This window comes from Dermacentor andersoni, chromosome 3 (assembly GCF_023375885.2).
Source record: "Dermacentor andersoni chromosome 3, qqDerAnde1_hic_scaffold, whole genome shotgun sequence".
Lineage (NCBI taxonomy): Eukaryota > Metazoa > Arthropoda > Arachnida > Ixodida > Ixodidae > Dermacentor > Dermacentor andersoni.
In genome coordinates, this window is record NC_092816.1 from 122695741 (window position 1) to 122717521 (window position 21781).

The 21781-nt window shown below is 47.7% G+C and overlaps 1 protein-coding gene across 1 annotated transcript; it reads left to right on the top strand.

Moving 5' to 3' along the window:
- The first annotated feature begins 12013 nt into the window (after nt 1-12013).
- Nucleotides 12014-19442, top strand: LOC129386165 (uncharacterized). Its single transcript, XM_072286888.1, has 4 exons — nt 12014-14345; nt 14421-14569; nt 17138-17355; nt 19261-19442. Exons 1-4 carry the CDS (start codon nt 13212-13214, stop codon nt 19440-19442), a joined length of 1683 nt encoding a protein of 560 aa, XP_072142989.1. The 5' UTR covers nt 12014-13211.
- The last annotated feature ends 2339 nt before the right edge of the window (nt 19443-21781 follow it).

Sequence of the window (21781 nt, forward strand, 5' to 3'; positions counted from 1 at the left end):
TTTGAACAAATATCCTGTGCATCACACTACAGGGAAACTTTCCTGAAGTTCAAAGGACAAGCTGAGCACAGCGCTTCTAGCGCAAATGTGCGCGAAATGAGGCATACAATCAACCATTTAATCTAGCTGGACTTCAGGCATCTATCAATTGTTGCAATAGCTCGAAACCAGATGGTAACCCTATCATGTATGAAATGATTAAGCACTTGCACCCTGACACACAAGAACACGCTCCTCTCGCTATTTAATGTAATGTACGCTGTTGGGTACATTCTATCTTCTTGCAAAGAAGCAGTAGTAATTCCCATACTTAAACAAGACTAGGACCCGTCCTTAGACAGCAGTTACAGAACTGTAGCTTTAATGTGCTGTCTGCGCAAGCTCCTAATGAGATGGTAAATCGGCACCTAATTTGTCTCCTAGAAAGCACCGAATTATTAGGTCCGTGCCAATGTGACTTCCGACAAGGTAGGTCGACAACAGACCACCTATTTGTTTTTCCCCGGGAAACTGCTGTTCTTCAAGATGGTGTCCTTAGCTGTACACTTTTCATTGTGAAAGTGAGCTCTGTACGCATAGCTATTCCAAGCACAATGTTCTACTCGGTACACGGGGGGATCATATTTAAGTTTTTCGGAATTTCTAAAAATCGCCTGTTGCAGATAACGCAATTCTAGTCCTTCAGCTGGATTTTTCAGAGATGCGAACATTACTGTCACGGGAAATCGACACACATTTACCTAATTAAAAGCTCACTAATTAACTTTTACTATATTTAATCTACGGCACATATTGGAATTTACGAATTGTAACGTCGAGTTTTCATGACAAATCCACATCATATGAATTTTCAGAATAACTCCGGTTTGGAGAGATGCGCCAGTAAATTGGTCGTAAGAAGGGACTACTGTTCCACTCACTTTTTTACCAAAACGATCTTTTATGCATCGAAGCACAAAAGTATCTGTAACGCCCAGGTATATCGTCCCGCACTTTGGAAAATATATAGAAACTGGTGTCATCCTGCAGACGCATTTCAAGTGGATACGTCATGCGATTTCACCGACCACAATTCGTAAATTGCGATATGTACTGTAAAGCAGTTAATTTAGAAGGCAGTTAGTGAATTTTGTTAATTAGTTCAATATGGGTTCTTATTTTTCGTGCTAGTAATGTCCATCTCTTCGAATAATCCAACTCATGGACATTAATTATGCTATGTGCCACACTGCAGGCTATTATGAAAAGCTTAAAAATGATCATCCCATAGGTAGATGACGTGCAGATTAGTTCTAAATCGTTTTCAGCTTAGTTTTCAAAAGCAAAGGAGTCCTCACTCCGCAAACTTAGCCAAGAAATGGGTTTCTCACACCTTGAGCACAGTCTAATAAACCCAGCGAAAGTACTACCACCGTGGCTGTGACAGCCAGCAGAACATGACACATCGTTTATTGGGGTTACAAAACATGCTCTATCATCACACATTCGAATGAAATTTTTTAGAGCACAAGTGAAAGTAATCTTGCCTTGAATTTTACACCGACGCATCAAAGTTCTATGATGGCCTGTCTTATGCGGCAGTCGGTCCATCCTTCTCGGAATCTAATGTACTACACCCCCAAACAAACATCTTTATGGTAGAGGCCTATGCAGTACTGTCGGCGGTGAAACATATCTGCAGATTAAACCTCCAAAAAAGGAGTAATATTTATAGGCTGTTTAAGCGTTGTTAAAACATTGCATTTGCCACAAAAAAAAAAAAAAATTTGTTATGAACAGCTCTTATTCGCTGTTCTTCTGAGTTCATGCATCAAAACAAGAAGTCATAATACGCTGGGCATCTGGGCAAGGGGCATCCAGGTTAATGTTCTTGTCGACGGTATATAACAACGAAAGCTGGCAGCTCTTCCCTAGCTATCACCGCCACAGAAGGGAAGCCTTTCCTATGAAGGAAACTACACGGCGCTATTGGCAACGTACGTGGGACAGCGAAGCTCTTAATGAACTCCGCTATTAGGCCCTACTTAAGAAATTGGCAGCCTATGAGAGAAATGCGACCTACAGAGGTTTTTCTTTTTTGTCGTCGTCGTCGTAGAATAGGCCACATCCCTGTGGCGCGCACTCCTACCTGTGAAATTGCGATGACCTTCCTAGGTGTCATAAATGTGGCGAGTCTCTGACGGTATTTCAGGTCTTTTTGTAGTGTTGAGAAGTGGAAACGCAAAGACAAGAATATTTTCCTCTGGCGCACACACAATACATTCCCCTCCACCCGGAGATGTTTCGTGGCATAGAGCCCAGCCGTTTTTCGACAGTGAGTTAGTTATAGGGTGCTTACAATATTTACATCGCGAGTTATGAGCCCCATATATTCGTGGAACATTCTCTCACTGGAGGTTTCTGCTGCGATGTAATGCTTGTAGAGCACACACTTCCCAGTACTTGCGCTCGAGGACCCTGGTGGGGGAACTTTTATCATCATAGCACCCATCACTATTCACTGTCACGATTTTCGTGCTTACAAATTTAGCGCACTTTACAGCGAATAATTTTGTGTCTCTTTACAGCAGTGTTACATCTACCATGAGCAATTTATATTTCCATTATTAAGCCATCAATATTTTGCATGGTGTTCCTTGGCCATATTTGGCCATTGCACCAATAAATATCAACAAGTAAATAAATAAATGCTACCTTCTTGGTGCGCACACAACCTTCCCTGGTAGGTTGAACTCGTTGAAATGGCAGCATCGGGTGCGTAATGTATTTTTATAACGTGCGATTGAGGCTGCCCGGCTGGACTCTACGAAGAAAACCCGGAAAGTGATCCGATAAACGCTTCGCTATGAAACGACACAGCAAGACAATCAGCGCCTTTTGATCGTTGCACTGTCTCGTTTTTGTCCCTCGTTGGTTGCATTCAGGACCAGTTCGTATTCATCGGCCACTGTCACCGTGGCTCTCGATCTCCCTCTGGTACAGTGGGCCTGACTTCCGAGTGGCTCAACTCTGCCGCCGCCTCGCAGGTCGACGCCCTTACCATGATCTTGCTGCTCTCCTTGGTGGTGGCCGTCGATTTCTGGAACGACTTGGCTCTGTCTCTGGCGCTCGACGTCTCCAAGCGCTTCGGGTTGCGCCGCGGCAAGCTGTTCGCGGTCCTGTGCTCATGTTGCTTCGTGTGCGCATCGCTTTTTTCCGGCGCCGTGGTGTCGACCACGCTGCTGTGCCTGCTGAACCGTGTGCTGACCACCATGTTCAAGGAGGACATGGACCGGCCCCAGGACCTGGTCGCCCCTCCGACTAGCGGCATCAGAGGTGGCTCGACGCAGGGCTCGTTGCAGGAGTCGAGCTCACTGCGTTCTGCGATGATCGCTGGGGACCAGCTGCTCTTCGAAAGGCTGACGCAAATCGTGTTGTCCATGCAGAAGCCAGTCGGCATGAAGCAGAATGCTGCCTCAACCTCGGAGGTAACCGCGCACTTCAAAATCGGGTGAGGTATGGGAAGTGTGTCAGTATGTGTGTGCTTGGGTGCTGTAAGGCGAGACTATTCCAAACTGGTTCTATTCCATTCCGGCCGCTAGCCCTCCACGATTAGTAAAAAAAAAATATTTTCGTGCCACCTCCACAACGCCTGTATGTCACGCGACGTCTCGAAAACCGCGAGAACTCCCTATATCATATAGTGGGTACCCACTGAATAATCATGATTACGCCGAACAAAAGAAAAATAGCATAATTTCTGAGTTTACGCATTTTGCGACATTATAGCTCTCCTTCTCCGGTCTTTCGTATATAGAAGAACCAGCCTAGCAACTGATTTCCTTGTTGTTGCAGCGCCGCTGTGTGTAGGCAATGCATACTTAGGACTCTTGAAGAGCACCTTGAGTACGAGGACCGGCAAAGGAAAAAAGAAACGGCAATGCGACCAGCGGTGGTGTACTGTCAACATTACCACTACTCCCATTACTCTAAATTACCATTACTACCATTATTGTCAAGCAATAAAGCATTGCATACCCCCCTTCGCAATTCTAGTGGTGTTTTCAACAGCTTCACTGGAGATCCACTTTCGCAGGGCCGGAATGGCGAGCCAATTTCTTCCATCATGTTATGTTTTATAAATGTCTCGCAAAGCACTTCGAGATTACTTCGACGTTCATCCTAATCAGTGGTAGTGATACAGTAGCATATATCGCTATAGAAAACAGAGAATGCATTCCGGTGAAGCATTCATTGGAGGAAAGGGTGTATAGTTCCAAAAACACGCTTTTCTATATGCGTAAGGGGGTCAAGTATACACAAACGAAAACATCCTTAGAGGTGCAGATTTTCTGAGAAATTACCTTAATAATGCGAAGCACCTGTTGCTTTTCTGCGTAAACTGGGTATTGTCATTGCGAACAAAATGTATGAGCTATACAAAGGCAGATCCGATTGTATTTGTTCGTCCACTTAGCACGCTTTGATGAACGGCAAGCAGATCCATTGATTGGTAGAAAACTAAATGTCTGGTCAGAATGAAGTGTTGCAGGGAAACAAAGAATTTTGCGTAAGATGAGCGAACACTTGTATCATAAAAACGACTTTGCTTTATTGTGGGTGTTACGAAAAATTACCGAACTCGGATAACACCCACCAGGATGTTTATTTAAAGAACCTTGTAAGAGATCTGATAATCGCATCGGAATAGGAATAATGCAAAGGGAGGTAAGACAGCAGTGGGAGTCATACTTTCCCAGAGTTGCCAATGGGCCCATTTGGTCGCGCTTTTTGACGAAAAGGTAAATACAGGCCGACGTTGCAATAATATCACGCATGACCATACCGCAGGCTCTGTCCATGCGCTGTAGAAAAAAAAAATCGGTAGAAACATTTAAGACTGCTTGCGTATGGGAGTGCATTATAGAATTATTATGGAACGCGCGTAGCATTATAGCATTAAGCATTGTAGTCCCTTTGGTAAAATGTTTTCGATTGAGTAGAGATAGCACCGATGAAATCCGAAGAACAAGTGACGCACGGAAAGCAGCGCGCTCATTTCATACATTCGTGACGTGCTGCAACCTCCTACCCATTGGCTGCGCCGTCACGTGCCCAGTGACGCACGCACTCAGCCACACCTTTAGTCAGCCAGATGGCTGCGACGTGACGTGTGCAATGACGCACGCACTAGGCACAACTTTAGTCAGCTGCAACCTTGGAGCCGCCGTGGCGTCGGGCAAAAGTGCTCGTCTCGCACTTTGAAGGTCCGTGCTCGATTCCCGCCTGGACCGAAATGTACCAAATTTGACTTTCAAAGCCTTTAAATTACTTTGTTTACAGGAACCTCCCTGAGAATTCTGATGTCAATCCCGCGCGTTTTTGACGTGTTTTTACTCTTTGCGCCGTCGGACATTGACGTGTTTTTTACCATTTGCGCCGTGGGACATTTTTGGTACCACCACCCGGTCCCGCCGCCGACGATGACGCCGGACTTTCGCGTAATGAGGCACATAATGCTTTCGCATTAAAAAATCGCCACCTAAGCACTTCGTACAGATGGCTAACCAGCGAAGCCGAAACGTGCGGTCCCGGTGTTTATCGCTTGGTTCATTAAACGATGGCTTGGTAGGCTGCCTCATCCTCGGTACGCAGTTGCTGCTTACGCTCAGCTGCTGGAGCCTGCTCTTGTGCCGGGGCTGCAGCATCGGCACGGCGTAGAGGAGCTCGTTCCCGGTTCTGCTCGCGGCGCTGCTGATCGAAGGCTACCTGCTCCTGAGGAGCGCGTATGACGCGTTGTCCAACCATTTCGCAGTCGGAGAGAAACTGCTGTGCGTGCGCTAGGCTGCGACGCAGAGCAGCAACGTCACTACTGGCGCAGCTAATTTAACACCACCTAGATAGCACAAGGCCTTTTCACTCCGATCCTTAACGTCATTTTACCTGGCCCGACTGCCATAGAATCTAGTGGCAATGCCCTCGAGTAGGCAACAGTGATTTTCACGTCAGCGCTTTCATTACGCCAGCCTTGTCAATGGAAATTTCGAGCCAGGTAGCGTGTCGTCGTGGATCGGAGTAAACAGGCCTTGTGCTATCTAGGTGCTGTGGGCTAATTGCGCGCCTCTCTTTTCTTTTCGCGCATGCGCATGAGGTTGCGCCGCAGACATATTCGGCGTACAGGTGACCGACCGACGGACGGACGGACGGACGAATCGGCTAGCCATATATAGCTTCGCAGTAAAAACCTTACGTGAAGCAAACAGCTACCCCTAGATGCCGGTTTTCAGTTTGGTAGATTCCGGGCAGTACTGGGTAGTGTCAAAGATACATCTATGTTAGATAGTATCTTAGATACTCTTTGGGTACCTTGTGTCTCTATCATGATGCGTCTGGCAAGACATGTATCAGTGTTTGATACATGCAAGAATGTATCGTGTATCTAAAGATACAAGATAATGCTATCGCAACATCACCGTGCGACACTATAAACGTTGGCTGAACTGCGCTCCTCAAGCTGATACTACTGCCACTAAGCCACCTGAAAAAATGAATAATTCGCTAACAAAGGCTTTACGCCAGCAGATAACAAAAATTTGAAAAATCATTGTAGCTTTTTGTGCACTTTGTATACATGATGCGTCACACAAAAAAATGTCGCTACCAGCGTTCTTGCTGCTATACACCTGTCCGGTGATCTGGTGTTACGTAAACGGTAATACGTTGAAGGACAAGGTGAGACTCCACAGTGGTATTTGAGCCATCGTGCGCATGCATCTCATTGACGTTCTCCTAACTGCATGGCGACCCGCTAGCTGGTCGGCAAGCACAGAAGCGACCCCCATCAATTACATGAGCGACAAGCAAACACCGCTGACAGTGCCGTGTATAAAGGGATTTCATGTTAACGGGATAAAGCAACCCCAACAAATTGTTTCGGAAGGAAAATATTATACTTGCAGCAAGAAAGACAAGAATCTTGAGATACTAATGCATATTTTAGTAAAATTAAAATGGAATTATTAGAGTTAACACATTTCCAAGCAAACAATTTTCTGCGTACGCGTTTGCTGCTATATTACATAGCTCTATAATAAGAAATTTGCGAATGCATCGAAGTATATTAAGATACAAATGGAAAGTATCATATCGGATACAATAATTGCGGTAGTATCTTGTAACTGTATCTCAAATATTGGTTGCCCGGGTATCTTGTATTGTATCATGATACAATTGCAAAGTATCTTTGTCCAGCTCTGACATTGCCGGGTAGCTACCGCTAACCGCTAGCGTAATCATCAGCCGGCCGCTCTAGTATGCAGTGGACTTAAATTGGTTCGTGACGGCGGTTATGACGCTTTATAGGTGGGGCAGGCAAGCATCGCTGTAGCACCGAAGGAACCACAGGAGGCCGAGGAAGGAGGGTTTTCTGCCAAGCGCCGGTTCAGCCAGTGGCGCCGGAGGTGGTCCCGGAAGCCGAGTGCGATTGTTCCGCAGGTGATGAGTCTTCTCACTCGAATATTTTTTTTTTTCGTGAGCAGGAGCGATAGTGCCTCAATTGTGAGAAATCATTTCTTGGGAGTTGCTTCAAGGCAGTGAAGTGCGCTTATGGTTCTGTTCCTTGTACGCGTCCAGCAAGAAGATAGGTAAGAACAAGGATCGTAAGCCCGGTGGAACTGAGCATATAAGCCTTGAAGGTCAAACTAACGCAGCAACCGATTATGAATGTACTGTATCGACACGGGCCACACTTATACACGTGTATTTTGCAGCAGATAGAGCCCATGACTTGCCCTCAGTGGTGTTAGTCTTGAAAGCCAGCGAGTATCTGGCAATATTTAAGCGGACACGATTTTCGTTCATACATAAAAGGCTACAGCAGCATAACGCAAGCCGTTTTTACTGCAGGCGTTGGCTCCACAATGGTGGTTGGGTAAAAACTAGTCTACTAAGTGCTGCGCGAAAAAAACTCATTTGTCTGGTGCTGAGGCTGCCAACATTCATAAAAGCATAGTAGTACGTTATTCGTATGCTTGTGAATAGAGCCCCTGGAAAACCTTTATTCTTTTTGTTCACTGCCCAGCGAGCCCTGAAATTTGGCAGTCTGGATACTATGAGGTAGCCGCATTCGAGGATTGTTGTCCAGGCGAGGAAACGCTCCAAGGGAAAGGGCGCGTGTTCACAGGCAACCGAGTTGCGAATAGGGGCGAGGGGAGCATTTGGAATGGGGGGAGGGTAAAGCCTGGATGGGGGCGTCGTGCGGGAGCCCTCGCACTGCAACGGTTCCAGGACCCACATTTGGAAATGCGTTTGGCTTGAAGTCAAGGGTGTAATTAGAACTGACCCAAAGGCCAGTGGGACGTCTCGCATTGGGCGCTCACGGAAAAACTAAAATGAAGCTGTACAGGGTGATATCGGCTGGACAAGTATTGAAGGGAGGGTAGCTAAGAATAAAATTTATTTCGAAGAACATCTGAGGAATATGAAAAAAAGAAAAGTAAATGGGTTGCGAAAGTGTTCAGGTATTTGTGCAGAAAAGACATTGATTCACAGTGGAGTAAAATAACTAGGAAGCCTACTAGCAAGTATATACGGCTGGTATACTAAGCAACACGGTGACAAACATCGTCAAACGCAAGGTCAGAGAGGCTGGGACAATTACCTGGGTGGCGGTAATGGAAAGGAAACCTGGTCTGATTAAGTACGCAAGTGGTAAATAGGAAATCAGGAAAAAGCTATTTGTGGTAACTCAAAGGGAATTAAGCTTTGTGTTTTTCGAAGCGACATCAGGATGCCTTAGAACGCATAGTTATAAAGCGAGGTACACCATGGAAGAAGAAGCATCTGCTTGCCGCGGTAAAACTATGGAAACGTTTTTCTTAGAACGTGGAGATATCTACACAGCTGTCGGTTTAGGCTCTTCTGACCATCTTGAAGGCTCAGGGATAGCGGAGGGAAAGTAAACGTGTCCGCGATAGAAATTAGGAAAATGTTATTGGAGGTTTGGTGCCAGAAAGGTAGGGCTAACCCAATCAACGGAGGCGTACAAGAGCCAAGTTCCCAATAGCGGTTCAGAAAGTTTGTTGCTTGAAACTAATTCTTTGTGTTTTTCATATATAAAAGAGAGGTAGGACACTATAGCCGCGTTGACATGAATGCGCCAGTGTCGCATCGCATCGCATTTCTAGCGCATCACATTCATGTAAACAGCAGTAATGCGCTAGGAAGGCGCATCGCATTAATGCACCAGGCGAGGGTAAATTTACGGGCTCGAGTCGACTGATAGGTTATAGCTATCATTCTTCTTTCCATAGCTCGTTGCGTCGTCCTCAATTTAAGTAGAACCCTTTTCGTAAGCCTCCAGGTTTCTGCCCCGTACGTGAGTACTGGTAAGACACAGCTGTTATACACTTTTCTCTTGAGGGATAATGGCAACCTGCTGTTCGTGATCTGAGAATACCTGCCAAACGCACCCCAGCCCATTCTTATTCTTCTGATTATTTCACTCTCATGATCCGGATCAGCAGTCACTACTTGTACTAAGTAGATGTATTCCCTTACCACTTCCAGTGCCTCGCTACCTATTGTAAACTGCTGTTCCCTCGAGACTGTTAAACATTACTTTAGTTTTCTGCAGAATAATTTTTAGTCCCACCCTTCTGCTTTGCCTGTCCAGGTCAGTGAGCATGCATTGCAGTTGGTCCCCTGAGTTACTAAGCAAGGCAATATCATCAGCGAATCGCAAGTTACTAAGATATTCTCCATTAACTTTTATTCCCAATTTTTCCCAATCCAGGTCTCTGAATACCTCCTGTAAACACGCTGTGAATAGCATTGGAGAGATCGTATCTCCCTGCCTGACGCCTTTCTTTATTAGGATTTTGTTGCTTTCTTTATGGAGGACTATGGTGGCTGTGGAGCCGCTATAGATATCTTTCAGTATTTTTACATACGGCTCGTCTACACCCTGATTCCGCAATGCCTCCATGACTGCTGAGGTTTCTACTGAATCAAACGCTTTCTCGTAATCAATGAAAGCTATATATAATGGTTGGTTATATTCCGCACATTTCTCTATCACCTGATTGATAGTGTGAATACTATCTATTGTTGAGTAGCCTTTACGGAATCCGGCCTGGTCCTTTGGTTGACGGAAGTCTAAGGTGTTCCTGATTCTATTTGCGATTACCTTAGTAAATACTTTGTAGGCAACGGACAGTAAGCTGATCGGTCTATAATTCTTCCCTTTCTTATGGATTAGGATTATGTTAGCGTTCTTCCAAGATTACGGTACGCTCGAGGTCATGAGGCATTGTGTATACAGGGTGGCCAGTTTTTCTAGAACAATCTTCCCACCGTCCTTTAACAAATCTGCTGTTACCTGATCCTCCCCAGCTGCCTTCCCCCTTTGCATAGCTCCCAAGGCTTCCTTTACTTCTTCCGGCGTTACTTGTGGGATTTCGAATTTCTCTAGACTATTCTCTCTTCCATTATTCAGCACTCTTCCTAATTCAGCACTACACTGTAAATTCAGTAACACTAGCCTGACTCTTTGTCCAGAGTTGGCGCTTGGGCCGCAAAACACAAATTTATCATCATCATTATAATCACCATCATTATCACATTATCATCGATTGATTGATTAATTGATTGATTGATTGATTGATTGATTGATTGATTGATTGATTGATTGATTGATTGATTGATTGATTGATTGATTGATTGATTGATTGATTGATTGATTGATTGATTGATCCTTCAGGATAATGCCCTTCATGCTACATTCTCAGCTCCACTTTCATACCATCGCCGGTCCCAATGCAGGAGCAAGTGAAGGCGCTGATAACAGCTTCAGGAAAGACGGCAGTCGTCGATTCAACCGCCGAGCACGCTACAGCTGAAGGCGGAGCAAGGCCGGACGAGGCCACTGCAGCTCAAGATGGCAACTTGTCGGCGGGCACCGGAAATCAGGCTTCGACAAGTGGAGCGCCTCAGGCGCTTCGGACACTCGTTCGAGTTAATCTTGATGAAGAAGGTGATGGTCACACTTTCAACTTTCTTTTTTTTGCAGGATTACACATTGCCTCTCGCCATACCATTGAAGCTATATGTGCACCGTTAGTAGGAACAATGATGTAGCCGGATGCATTTCTTTCTGAGATTTATCTCGCCCAGTTTTATATAGTTCTAGTAATTGAACTAACCACATGCGCCATCATTGAAGCGTCGCGAACTCAGTGGGTGTCATGAACATGAACCTCTTGGAATGCGAGCGTAAGCTTTTGGTGATTATGACGAACACATTCATTTACAATAAAACCTGCAGTAGAGTACTTAATTAAGTAGAGTACTTAATAAAACCTGAGTAGAGGACTTAATTCGTATGTCTACCTTCCTAACTGGTATTTCAGCGCTTACTTGAGTGTTCTGCTTGCCATCGCAGTGTTTGCCGGAAGTTCTCTGCTATGTTGCTAGGGTTCAAGAGCGAAGTATCTAAAAGTGGCACTTCTTACAGTGGCATTTTGACGAGTCAATTGGAGTCCGAGCCAATTCTCTGAACAATGTCGGTTGGCACTGGTTCCCAGCTATGACGGCCTTATACCAGCACAGCGAGCAAAAATTTCCGAAATGTGTACCTTGAAATAATGAAACTGCGAAACAAGATAAAGCAGAAGGAGTAGCACGCGAAGATTTTTTTAGCTAAGCTTATTTGCTTATGCAATGCACTAACCTTGTGCCTCCCTTTCGCATTTTAGGACTGTACTCTGCGGACGTAAACATTATCTGAGGTGTGAAATCACGCGTCTTTGTCACTTCAGATGAAAACATGCCACGCCTTCTTTTCACTTCAGAAATTAATAGATGTATCGTAATCATGAAGACCACATCGCAATATTTTATCATTTTATTTGAGGAGTTACCCCACAAGAACAATAAAACATCCGCATTGACATTATTTTACCAAGTCCTAATCCTAAAACCTACAAACGTAACCACAATGAAATAGATGACAGGCTTCCTCTTCTCCGTGTTTAGGTGCTTTCAGCCCGATGACGCCGTTCGTCGTCGAGAAGTAAGTGTCGCTGGATGAGCAGCGCAAGCTGGAGGCACCCTATCGGGTTGGCGCCTCAGCGACGAATCCAGACCAGAGCAGAGCCAACTTACGCAGGGTGTCGCAGTCGATATTGCAGAGCAGTTTCAGCAAGACGCAAGAGCCGGGCACACGGAGCCGTAACTTGAACAGGCTGTTCGGGCGGAGCTTCTCCAGTAGTCACCCGACCAGCAAGAGGAGCGGAGCCTCCAATCTGGTCACTAAAAGCAGAAAACGCTCGAAGGTGCTTCGCAGCCTCAGCGTCATTGCTGGCATATTTAGCAGGCGTTTCTCGGAAACGCAGCCCAGGCTGGCCGACGAAGATAGCGTCCACGCGCACGACCAGCCCGCCGCCGCCCGAACGTCCCCGGCTGACGCCAAACGACACGTAGTAGAAAACGAAGCCGAGCCCGACACCGACAAATTGGCGGCGACAGATGGTGCTTCTGCTGTAGGCCGCGGCGGGACGTCTGCGCAGTACCGTGCGCCGTACGTTGGAGCGACGTTGGTCACCCTTTCCGCTCAGACAGACCCTGGCGCTTCTAAAGCACCAGTGGTCGAGCCTCGCCCCGATGTCTCCACCAAGGACCCTTCCACTACCATTACGAGTACAGTGCGCGCAACTGACAATCACGGTCCACCCGTGGCTATTACCAAGTCATCAGGTTCAAATCTCGCAGCCTCCGCTACCGCGGCTGTCGCTACACCGGTTCTGGACACGCACGCTGCCTCAGCGCCGCGCGAGCTGAGCTGTGTTCGTCCGGCCAAACCAACTACTCGCGAAAAGAGAGTCAGGGGTGCTGACACGCTGACACAAGGGAAGAAGCTGCAGAACGGAGATCCCGTTACGGCCAAGGCCGAGAAAGTCGGTAACGACCAAAATACCCCCGTTCCCAGCACGCGTGAGGCCTCGGTGTCACAAGAGTGTAGCTCCGTTGGCCCGACCAAACGAGTTGGCCAAAAGAGTGCCACGGGTGGGCGCACGTCGGTATGCGGGAAGAAGCTGCAGCCTGGCGGTCTGGTGACCACCAAGCAGGACGTTCAAGTCGGCGGCGACCAAAAAGTTGAAAGCGTGGCTGATAAAAGCGATGAGAAGCAAGGTTTCGAGGAAACTCGCAAGGAACGTCGTGAGGCAAACGAACAGATGGCCGTGGTTACCGACACCATCGCTACACAGGACAACTTCAAAAGCGAAAGAAAAGGGTCGCGTGGTGTCGAATCGCTCAACAAGGAAGTGCACCCTGAATCGCATTCAAACAAAGATAAAAGTGCTGCCAGCAAGAAAGGCAACAGGTTTCGGAAGAAAAGCAAAGGCTCGACGCCCTCATCTCGCCGCCAGTCTTCGCACCCCAAGAGCAGAGCATCCATATGTGAAAATTCGCGAGAATCTCAAAGTACGCCGAAGCATGAAGGACAGACACAGAGCGAACGTTCAGGTCCTGAGTCTTCCGTCAAAGTAGATCAACAGCCGGTAATGATACCTTCTGGAGCCGTTCCGACTGAGAATAACGAGAAACCGCACAGTGAAGATGATAATCAAGCTGCTCCCACCCTTGCAAAAGAAACAGCGCAGCCTAGCGTTAGAGCATCTGACAAAACCCGTCACAGCTTGCCCGAAGAAGGCGTTGAGCACAAGCAGGTGTCTTCGCAGTCAGACTCTAGTAAATTGTCGGCATCGACCGCAACCGAGTTCGAGAGGGGAGCTGTGCGACGGAAAACTGGCAGCAGCGACGGTAGCGTCCCCCGAAACTCGAGCCACAAGTCCAAATCTCCCGCCAGGCACGACCAAAGTATACACTCCCCGGCAGCTAAGGGCAGCGCTAAGGAACGTAAGCAACCTGCCAATGCGTACCCCGACGGCAAGGAGACGCAGACTGAGAAACTTACGCCCGAGGAAGAATCGCGTTGCAAACTTCATACCAATGACACGGATAAACTGCCGCATCCGCATGAAATCGCGAAAGCGCTTGAAAGCACAGCGGTGCGAGAAGATGAAAAGGAGCTTGAGGCTGCGCAATCGAATGAACCGGCGAACCCTGCCAGTTCTTCGAGGACTTCTGTCGATCAAGTGCATAAGTCCGCGACGAGTATAAGGCCATTAATAGATCAGCATCTTCAGCACGTTCCTATAATAAGTAGTGTATCGATTCGCAACGCTCCGCGTACTTCTGGAACGAGCGTGCAAACTCCTCGGCGGAAGCAATCCGTCGTATCCTTCGACACAGGCACCAAGGAAGCAGCGCTGGAGTTCGATCCGAAGCACCTTCCTGAAGAAGTGGTGAGTGGCATTAAGCAACGTGCTTGACCACGTAATCAGTGCTCTGCATGTGTCGCGTGTCTGGTGTCTTCGCAGCCGAAGGCGTTAGCGCATCTGGAAGAGATGGGACCAAAACTATCGAAGAAGAAGAGCCTGTCCACTATTCTCAAGGCATCCGGCTCGGCGACGACACCCCGATGCGAACCCTCCGTCGACTTCGGCGATACCCGCTTCACTCTGATCAGGTTTGTGCATGCTTAAGGAATGACGTTCCCAGCGATTCAAGTTGTCAAAGAAAATGTGCGGAACGCTGCCTAAAAACAATGGCTAGAAATACAGGACTTGCCCGGAGTATTGGCTCACGAGTGGCTCACGTAACCACACCTTAGGCGACTGCGCGCATGATGACGGCCAGTTAATACATATGGCGACGCTTCGCTTGCGAACGACCTGAATGCCCTAGTTGTCACAATGAAACACGAGTGGTAAGCATCATTGAAGATTTGTCGCCGGAACCGATACCTGTGATTTTTCAGCTTCTATTCGACAGTGTGGCGGTGACTTCCCACTATGATGTCTACTCGTCTCCCGATGTAGGAAGTTAGGAGCATAAAGTTAGCGTGTTCGCAGCCTCTGTAATAAAAACAATAAAGAGTAGGCTGTAGATGGTTCCACATTGAATGTGAAACAGCCAATGAAGCACCCACCAGCACTTGTGATCGTTGTCTCGCGCGGAGTTCTTGGAATTAACAGTAACATAAAGAGCCCGGCCCACACCCATATATAAAGGTTCTTCCACGTAACTTGAACCAAGGATTTAAAAGATGTGGTAGTCACAGCAAACGTCGGCTGCAGCTGGAATAGAAAAACACGATATGGTTTACCGTAACGTGGCGCACCTTAATGTTTTTTATATCCTGCTTGATTAGTTAATTAACTAAGATTAATTGTGCAATCTTCAAAATATTCACTTTATGACCAAGTGCGTTTCGTTGCGTTGTAGAAGGGATTCAGGAACGACCGATCCAACTTTTCGTGGCAACGTTACATGTTGCGTGTCGATTTCTTTGGGAGTTTAAAGAAAGCCCGCTAAATATGAAATCAAACCACGTGACTGCGTTCATGCGTTATCGTACTGCAGCGCTCTCAACCGTGCGTGGAGCCCATCGCTTATAAGGGACGACGGCGCTTCCTTTCTGTGTGCCACCGCCAAAAATGCTGACGCAGTGTGAAGCCGTTACCTATACTGACGGGAAACTTTCTGTGGCTATGAAGGGAAAGCTACGAGCGCGTGGCTGCTGCACATGTGTTACTGCGCCAAGTAGTTCGGCAGCATTCGAGAGTGCTTTTGGTTGCTCGGAACAGACGCTGAATCAACGCAGCTTCCACGTGCGACGGTTTCGCGTTTCCCGAGACGCGTAAGGGAAAGGCCGCAAACTAAGTAAGCCTTTACGCTCAGTGGTGTGTTCTGTCTCATTTACCTTTTGCTAATAAGGTGTTTATGTTTTCTCTTCCACACCCTAAACTGACGTGGATTAAAACCCGGGACCGTTTTCAGAAGCGCTCTCACTTGCGCGCGCTTCGCCTCCATAGCCGAAGAAAGTTGTCCGCCAGGATAGAGCCGGAGCCGGTCACTTCGCCCCGGTCCGCGCGCAGGGTTCTTTCGCACGAGGCGCGGTTGAGAGCGCTGCGATACGATAGTGCATGAGCGCAGTCACGTGGTTTGGTTTCATATTTCGCGGCATTTCTTTAAATGCCGAGGAAAATCACCATGCAGCATGTACGTTGCGACAAAAAAAAAATGGATCGGCCGTTTCTGAATCCCCCCCCCCCCACCCCACAACGCTACGAAACGCACTTTGCCTTCAAGCGAATATTAAAATGTTTGCATCGGACATATAAGTTCATTAACAAATTAAGTGGAATATAAAAGATACTCTAAGGTGTGCCCCAAGACGCCAAGCCATATGCCAATGGTTTCATTCAGCTGCGGTTAACCACTTCTTTAAAATCGTTCGTTCAAGTTGCGTGAAACAGCCTGTACATGTAGTCCCACATTCACGTGTATCATCGCCACTTTGGATGGGACTTCTACAGCACGTTTGGATCAGATGTGACATTCTGAAGTGCCAGCATCTCCAAAGATATCAGGTTATGCGTGAATGCTGCTGGAAGAGCAGAGGTACGCTGAACTCACATAGACACAGCTGTAGGAAACTGCTTACATGCTCATCAAGCCATCAACCAAGGAGAATAATGAAACGATGAAAATTACGTTTGCTTGCGGAGTCGTGTCACTAACCTGCTCTAAGTATACTTCACAAAAAACCGCGCAACTTTAGCATTTAAATTCATGCACGTATGGATTTTATGTAATCGGGCCTCGTGCCATTGTTCTGGTTAACAGAGAAAACGACGGCGATAATTGTTTTGTACTTCAAATTGCTTCTGTTGCACTTATTGCTTACTGATTACGCGATAAATATTCTTTGCGAGTTGTTTCTTCGCTACAATTACTTTTACATCACCTCGAGTGCCATTTCCACGACGCTTTACCAGCGTGTCCTTAGCGACTGAATAGCCAAAGTTGAGAATCAGAGGACAGAACGCAACTGTCCGGGTTTCTGCTTGGACAAGTTTCGCTATTCTCGCGCGCGTTGCTCATTTTAGTCCCGTCGAACGCTGAATTCGACTTCCGAGTGCCTAACCGAATGGCTATACAATACTCCGGTGCCAATGAATTGTGTCACATTTTGATGGAGCGAATTTATTTGCATCAAATCACACATACATCTGCCTTCTGGCGCTTGCAGCCCTCTGCGCAGCCCGACGCGTGCATCATACCCGCGTCATCTGTCGTCCAGCAGCCGTCTCTCTCGGATCTCAACGAGCAGTCTGTCTTCGCTGGCCGACAGCGACGCCCGCAGCTTTGGGCGGCAGCCCATCACCCTGCGACGCATGACCCGCACCCGCGGCTACTGCTTCGAGGACACCACCACGCGCAGCGCCGACAACCGGCCTTCTATGTTGGGTGACGCCGCACTCTTCAATGCTTTTAATCGGACACTGCGTTTACACTGGTAGCTTAAAGGGAAGCTGAAAGGTTTTCCAGAAAAAATGAGTGAACATCTGTACATAATGGTTTTCAACCCTCCGAATTCGAATGTCGTATCGAAAGAAAGCGCAAATATATTTTATTTCGACGAAAAGTGCAGCAGCGGACACGCCCAGCTCGCGCGTCTCGTTTCCGCCTGTGATTGGTCGGGCGCCTCGTGACGTCAACTCTAGTAACCGCCCGCTGCCGCTACACATGAAGCGCGGTGCCAGGTAGTTTGGTGCTGTTTTTCTGAGACGGTAATGAAAAATTTAGAGAGACTGCGTTTTTCTGGGGAGTTCGGCGTTACTCCCTACATGTACGAGCCGATTGCGAAGAGCCGGCCTCTCGAAGAAGCAAACGATGTTGGTGCGAGCAGTGCTTTCGACGCGAACGAAAGCAAAGTCTTGGGATCTCCTCGTGTTGGAAATGCTCTTTGGTGAGTATGTTTTTTTTTTCAAAGCGATCTAGTGATCTCGCCGATCTTTCGCCGATCTAGTGAGCTCGTTTCCGGTCAAACAACTGTAGTGTTGTGTTCCTGCATGCCTCCTCGTGGAACGTAAGCGGGGATGCGATCGTCGGCATTTGTGCGCTGTCCAAAGCTGTCGGCAATCTACAAAGACGGTTTAAACGCGTGAAAAGCTTCCCGGTTCATCCAGTACGTGTAGTGTCCATCTGTTGACTACCACGTTGACTACCACTCACGTTGATTACCACACACGTTGACTACCACTCTACATACACGCAGACGCACCAACAAAGGAATGCAAGGTCGATCGAAGCAGATTGCGATGGCACGCACGCAGAAACAAGCGCGGTCAGGCACGGTCGCGGACGCTGCGAAGGAACGAAACACTAGAGTTGACGTCACAACACCGCGGTTTCCGGTCTCCGCTCGCATCGTCAGCGTCAGCAGCAGCGCGCGGCATTCGACGGGGGGCGGAGCTACAGCGCAATTTCAACCGACGATTACGTCGCTCCTAATTGAAAAAAAAACCCAAATTTTACCTACATGGTTTATAAGGTTCCTGCATTCGTATATGAGCGTCTTATTGAATTCGACAGACTCTAGCTTCCCTTTAAGGAAACGCTAAAGGAAGGTAATAAGTCGAGCCGTGATCGACACATTGTTCGTCTAGAAGCCTGTCACCATAATTTAACTTAAGCACCTCGCTGTGATGTCCGTGATGTTTACTTCTTTGACACGATATACATGGTTGTAGTCGTAAATCTGACGTCCTTTCTCAAGCGTCGGTGGTCCAAAATGGGCCTCGATGTTTCCGATTGCCTTAAAACCACAATTTAGAACGTCCGACAGGTTTCAAACGAGCACCGCAAAAGCATACCTCCGTAGCAGTGGCCGCCTCGGTGTTTCGCGCAACTGACACGGTGGCGCTGACGGCTGAGCCGATCGCTGCGCCGCCTGACCATTGCAGGGAACCATAGCGATTCTAAAGCCGCAATATTATATTACGCAAAAAGGCGCATTTCGCCGGAAACACAACGAATCCTGGCAAATTCCCGCGGTCAGCGGGTTGTCCATATGATCTATGCGCCTGCGCACTCCTCCCTCCCCGGCAACGAGGCGGCCGACACCGTGGCTCGAGGACTCGCAAGCCGAGCCACCGGGGCGCCGCGGCTGGGGCTTGCAGGGGACCGGACGGTTGGCTACAGGGAGATAACTAACCATTACAGATTGGGGAGGGTGCGTTTTCCTCCCGCGCATTCATCCCTTAATAAGCAGCAGGCGGTGGCATGGCGCCTCCTTCAAACCAATACGTTATCCAAATCCGGTGACTTATGATCCAGAACAATATTCGGCCAAATGTAAATTTTGTCAAGAAAGAGCGGACCTGGATCACATTAGCTGGGCCTGCCCGCGGGCGCCCCGACAGGGCCGAAAAATTAAGGGTCGGAAGCAGTGGGAGACCGTGCGGCTCACCTCGGCCCCCGAAGACCAACTTATGGCCGTCCAGCAGGCCGAAGATGCCGTCAGAGCTCGAGGGCTTCTGGCCGCCATCTAGGCGGGGTGCCCCCCACCATTCTGCGGCTACATAAATAAAGGTTATTTCTTTCACTCTCAGCGTCTACCTATATTCTAAGCAGTCTCATTGCTGCTCTTTGTCGACTCAACACCAAATCAATTTACACTTGCGGACTGTACTTTGGACATCGTAGGAACATTCCTTTAGCTGAGACAGGTGGATTGTTAACAATGTAGACGATGTTAACGTATTTGTTTGTTGAACATATTAACCCCCCCCCCTTATGTAATACACCCACGGCGTATTTAAGGGGAATAAAGTTAATTGTAGTGAAGGCGAAATTTCGTTTTTATTATACGTTGTGTCCGAACCATAGCATCGTTGATGTCAGTAATGTGCTATCAAATGATCCAAGAAATTTTCTCGTATCTGAGTGAGGAAAATGACGAAAAATTATTAAACATTCGTCGGGTTGAGTACTCCCTTATGCTTTCAAACACAAAACAATGCTTCCTAATGGTTCAACAGTGAAGTAGGTCTATGCATACCGATCTGAAATACATGTCGTTACGCTAAGCTGGTGCAGAAATTTCAAGGAGGGTTTCCTACCAGGGCTTCGCTCTTGCATCCTCTATAGCCTAAAGGCCACCTGTCACAGCAACGCTAATGCATTCGCTTGTCTTGTAAGTTAGCTTTGTTAAAAATATTGATATTGAGTAGTTAATGGTACGCCCCAGTCTGTGGAATGATGCCTTCAATAGTAGGAGGTTAAGGCATGTCAACCGCATGTTTAACCTTTCCCGAATTAGACTTTGCAGATATTCCTTAGCATGAAACAAAAAGAGACGCATCAATGCTACCGTGAAAGCTGCCAATTACATGGGTGATTTGGCGAACGTCGTCACTGACTTCTTGGTTAGTTCCCTGCGTAGTGTTGCAATTTGCGTCCAATAATGTTCAGCTATCTGTGTCGCTTTCTTATACCCGCTGATTCAATACTTTTCAATTTTTTGAAGCGACTGCTAAGCTGGGCAAGCCTGCAGAGACATAATGAATATAAACCTACGCATGAGTGAGCTCTCAGAATTTGCACATTTCTTTTATTTCACACATATATTTCCTCTTCCAGGCAGCCGCATGGCAGACCACTTCGCGTCACTGAGGAGAAAGAAAAATGTCAGGAGGTGAGCGCTGGCAGCTCTAGCAAAATCTGGTTAAATTAGGAATTTGTTGACACACCAGATAACTTACGTGACCTGGTGCTCTTCATCGCATGTCTAATTGTTTCCGTCCTCGGTCATTTTATGCAGCCGGTCGCTGACCACCTTGCAGTGAGAATTTATTTCAACGACGATTGTGATACTTCCTAAGGCGAAATTTGAGCGCTGCTCTATTCGTGTTTTCATTTAGCGATATATTGTCTGCGCGGACAATCTGTCTTCGTGCAAACGGAGCGAAGGGTGGCACGACTGCATCGCTAATCTGGTGATCGCGAGAGGCAGCGAGTGGGTGGCATGTGGACGCAATTCACAGCAGCAGCCGCAAATAGACGTCACGGACGACAGCCGCTACTCTGGCGCCATTTCGTAGCTTTCTTCGCCGCACCACGCTTTTCTTCCCACGCTTTCGCCATACCCTCCTTCGCTTTCCTCCTCATTGTTCCCCTGCACCCTCCTCTCCGCTTTCCTCCTCGCGTCTTTCATCTCCCCTTTGCGCTCCGCGTTCGCTTTCATCTTTCGCTGTGCTCGTTCGCTCGCTTACGCCGCCGACACCGACGCTCGCCGCAGGAACGGGCGCCTAAAGCCCAGACCACATGTACGCTTGCGCACGCACGCTAGCTCGCGTTCGCGCGCCCTCGCATGTGCAGACGGTGCGGCATGGCTCGGACGCGTCGAAACGCAGCGTGATCTCGGGGAACAACTCCGCCCCGGGCGCTTGGGTTGCCTCGCGTCTACGGCGCGGAACATTCAACTCTCAGTGAAGCAGATTTATATGCCGCAAGAAAGTGCTTCTTTCCTTTTTGTGCTGATCTAACAGCTACAAAAATTAATTTTATACATATCGAAGCATTTCCAAACAGTGTCTGGACGTTTACCGCCCAGTTTAATATAACCGAAGACTTTTAACGCTTCTCTGCACTGGAAGAACAGCACAGCTTTGTACATGTTTATCCCATGCAGGATAGTAGAGAGAAACAGCGTGAAATATCTGCTGCTTTTGCGCTAGAACGGAGAAAATAATTGTTCTAGCTCGATCCGGATCGAAGGGTGTAATGCTTTTTCGACACGCAAAGCACTTGAGACAACCAGATCGCAGTGCACTGCGACCACAGTGCAGCAAAAACGGGGTGCTGCACCCTCGGCTCCTTTAAATTTTTA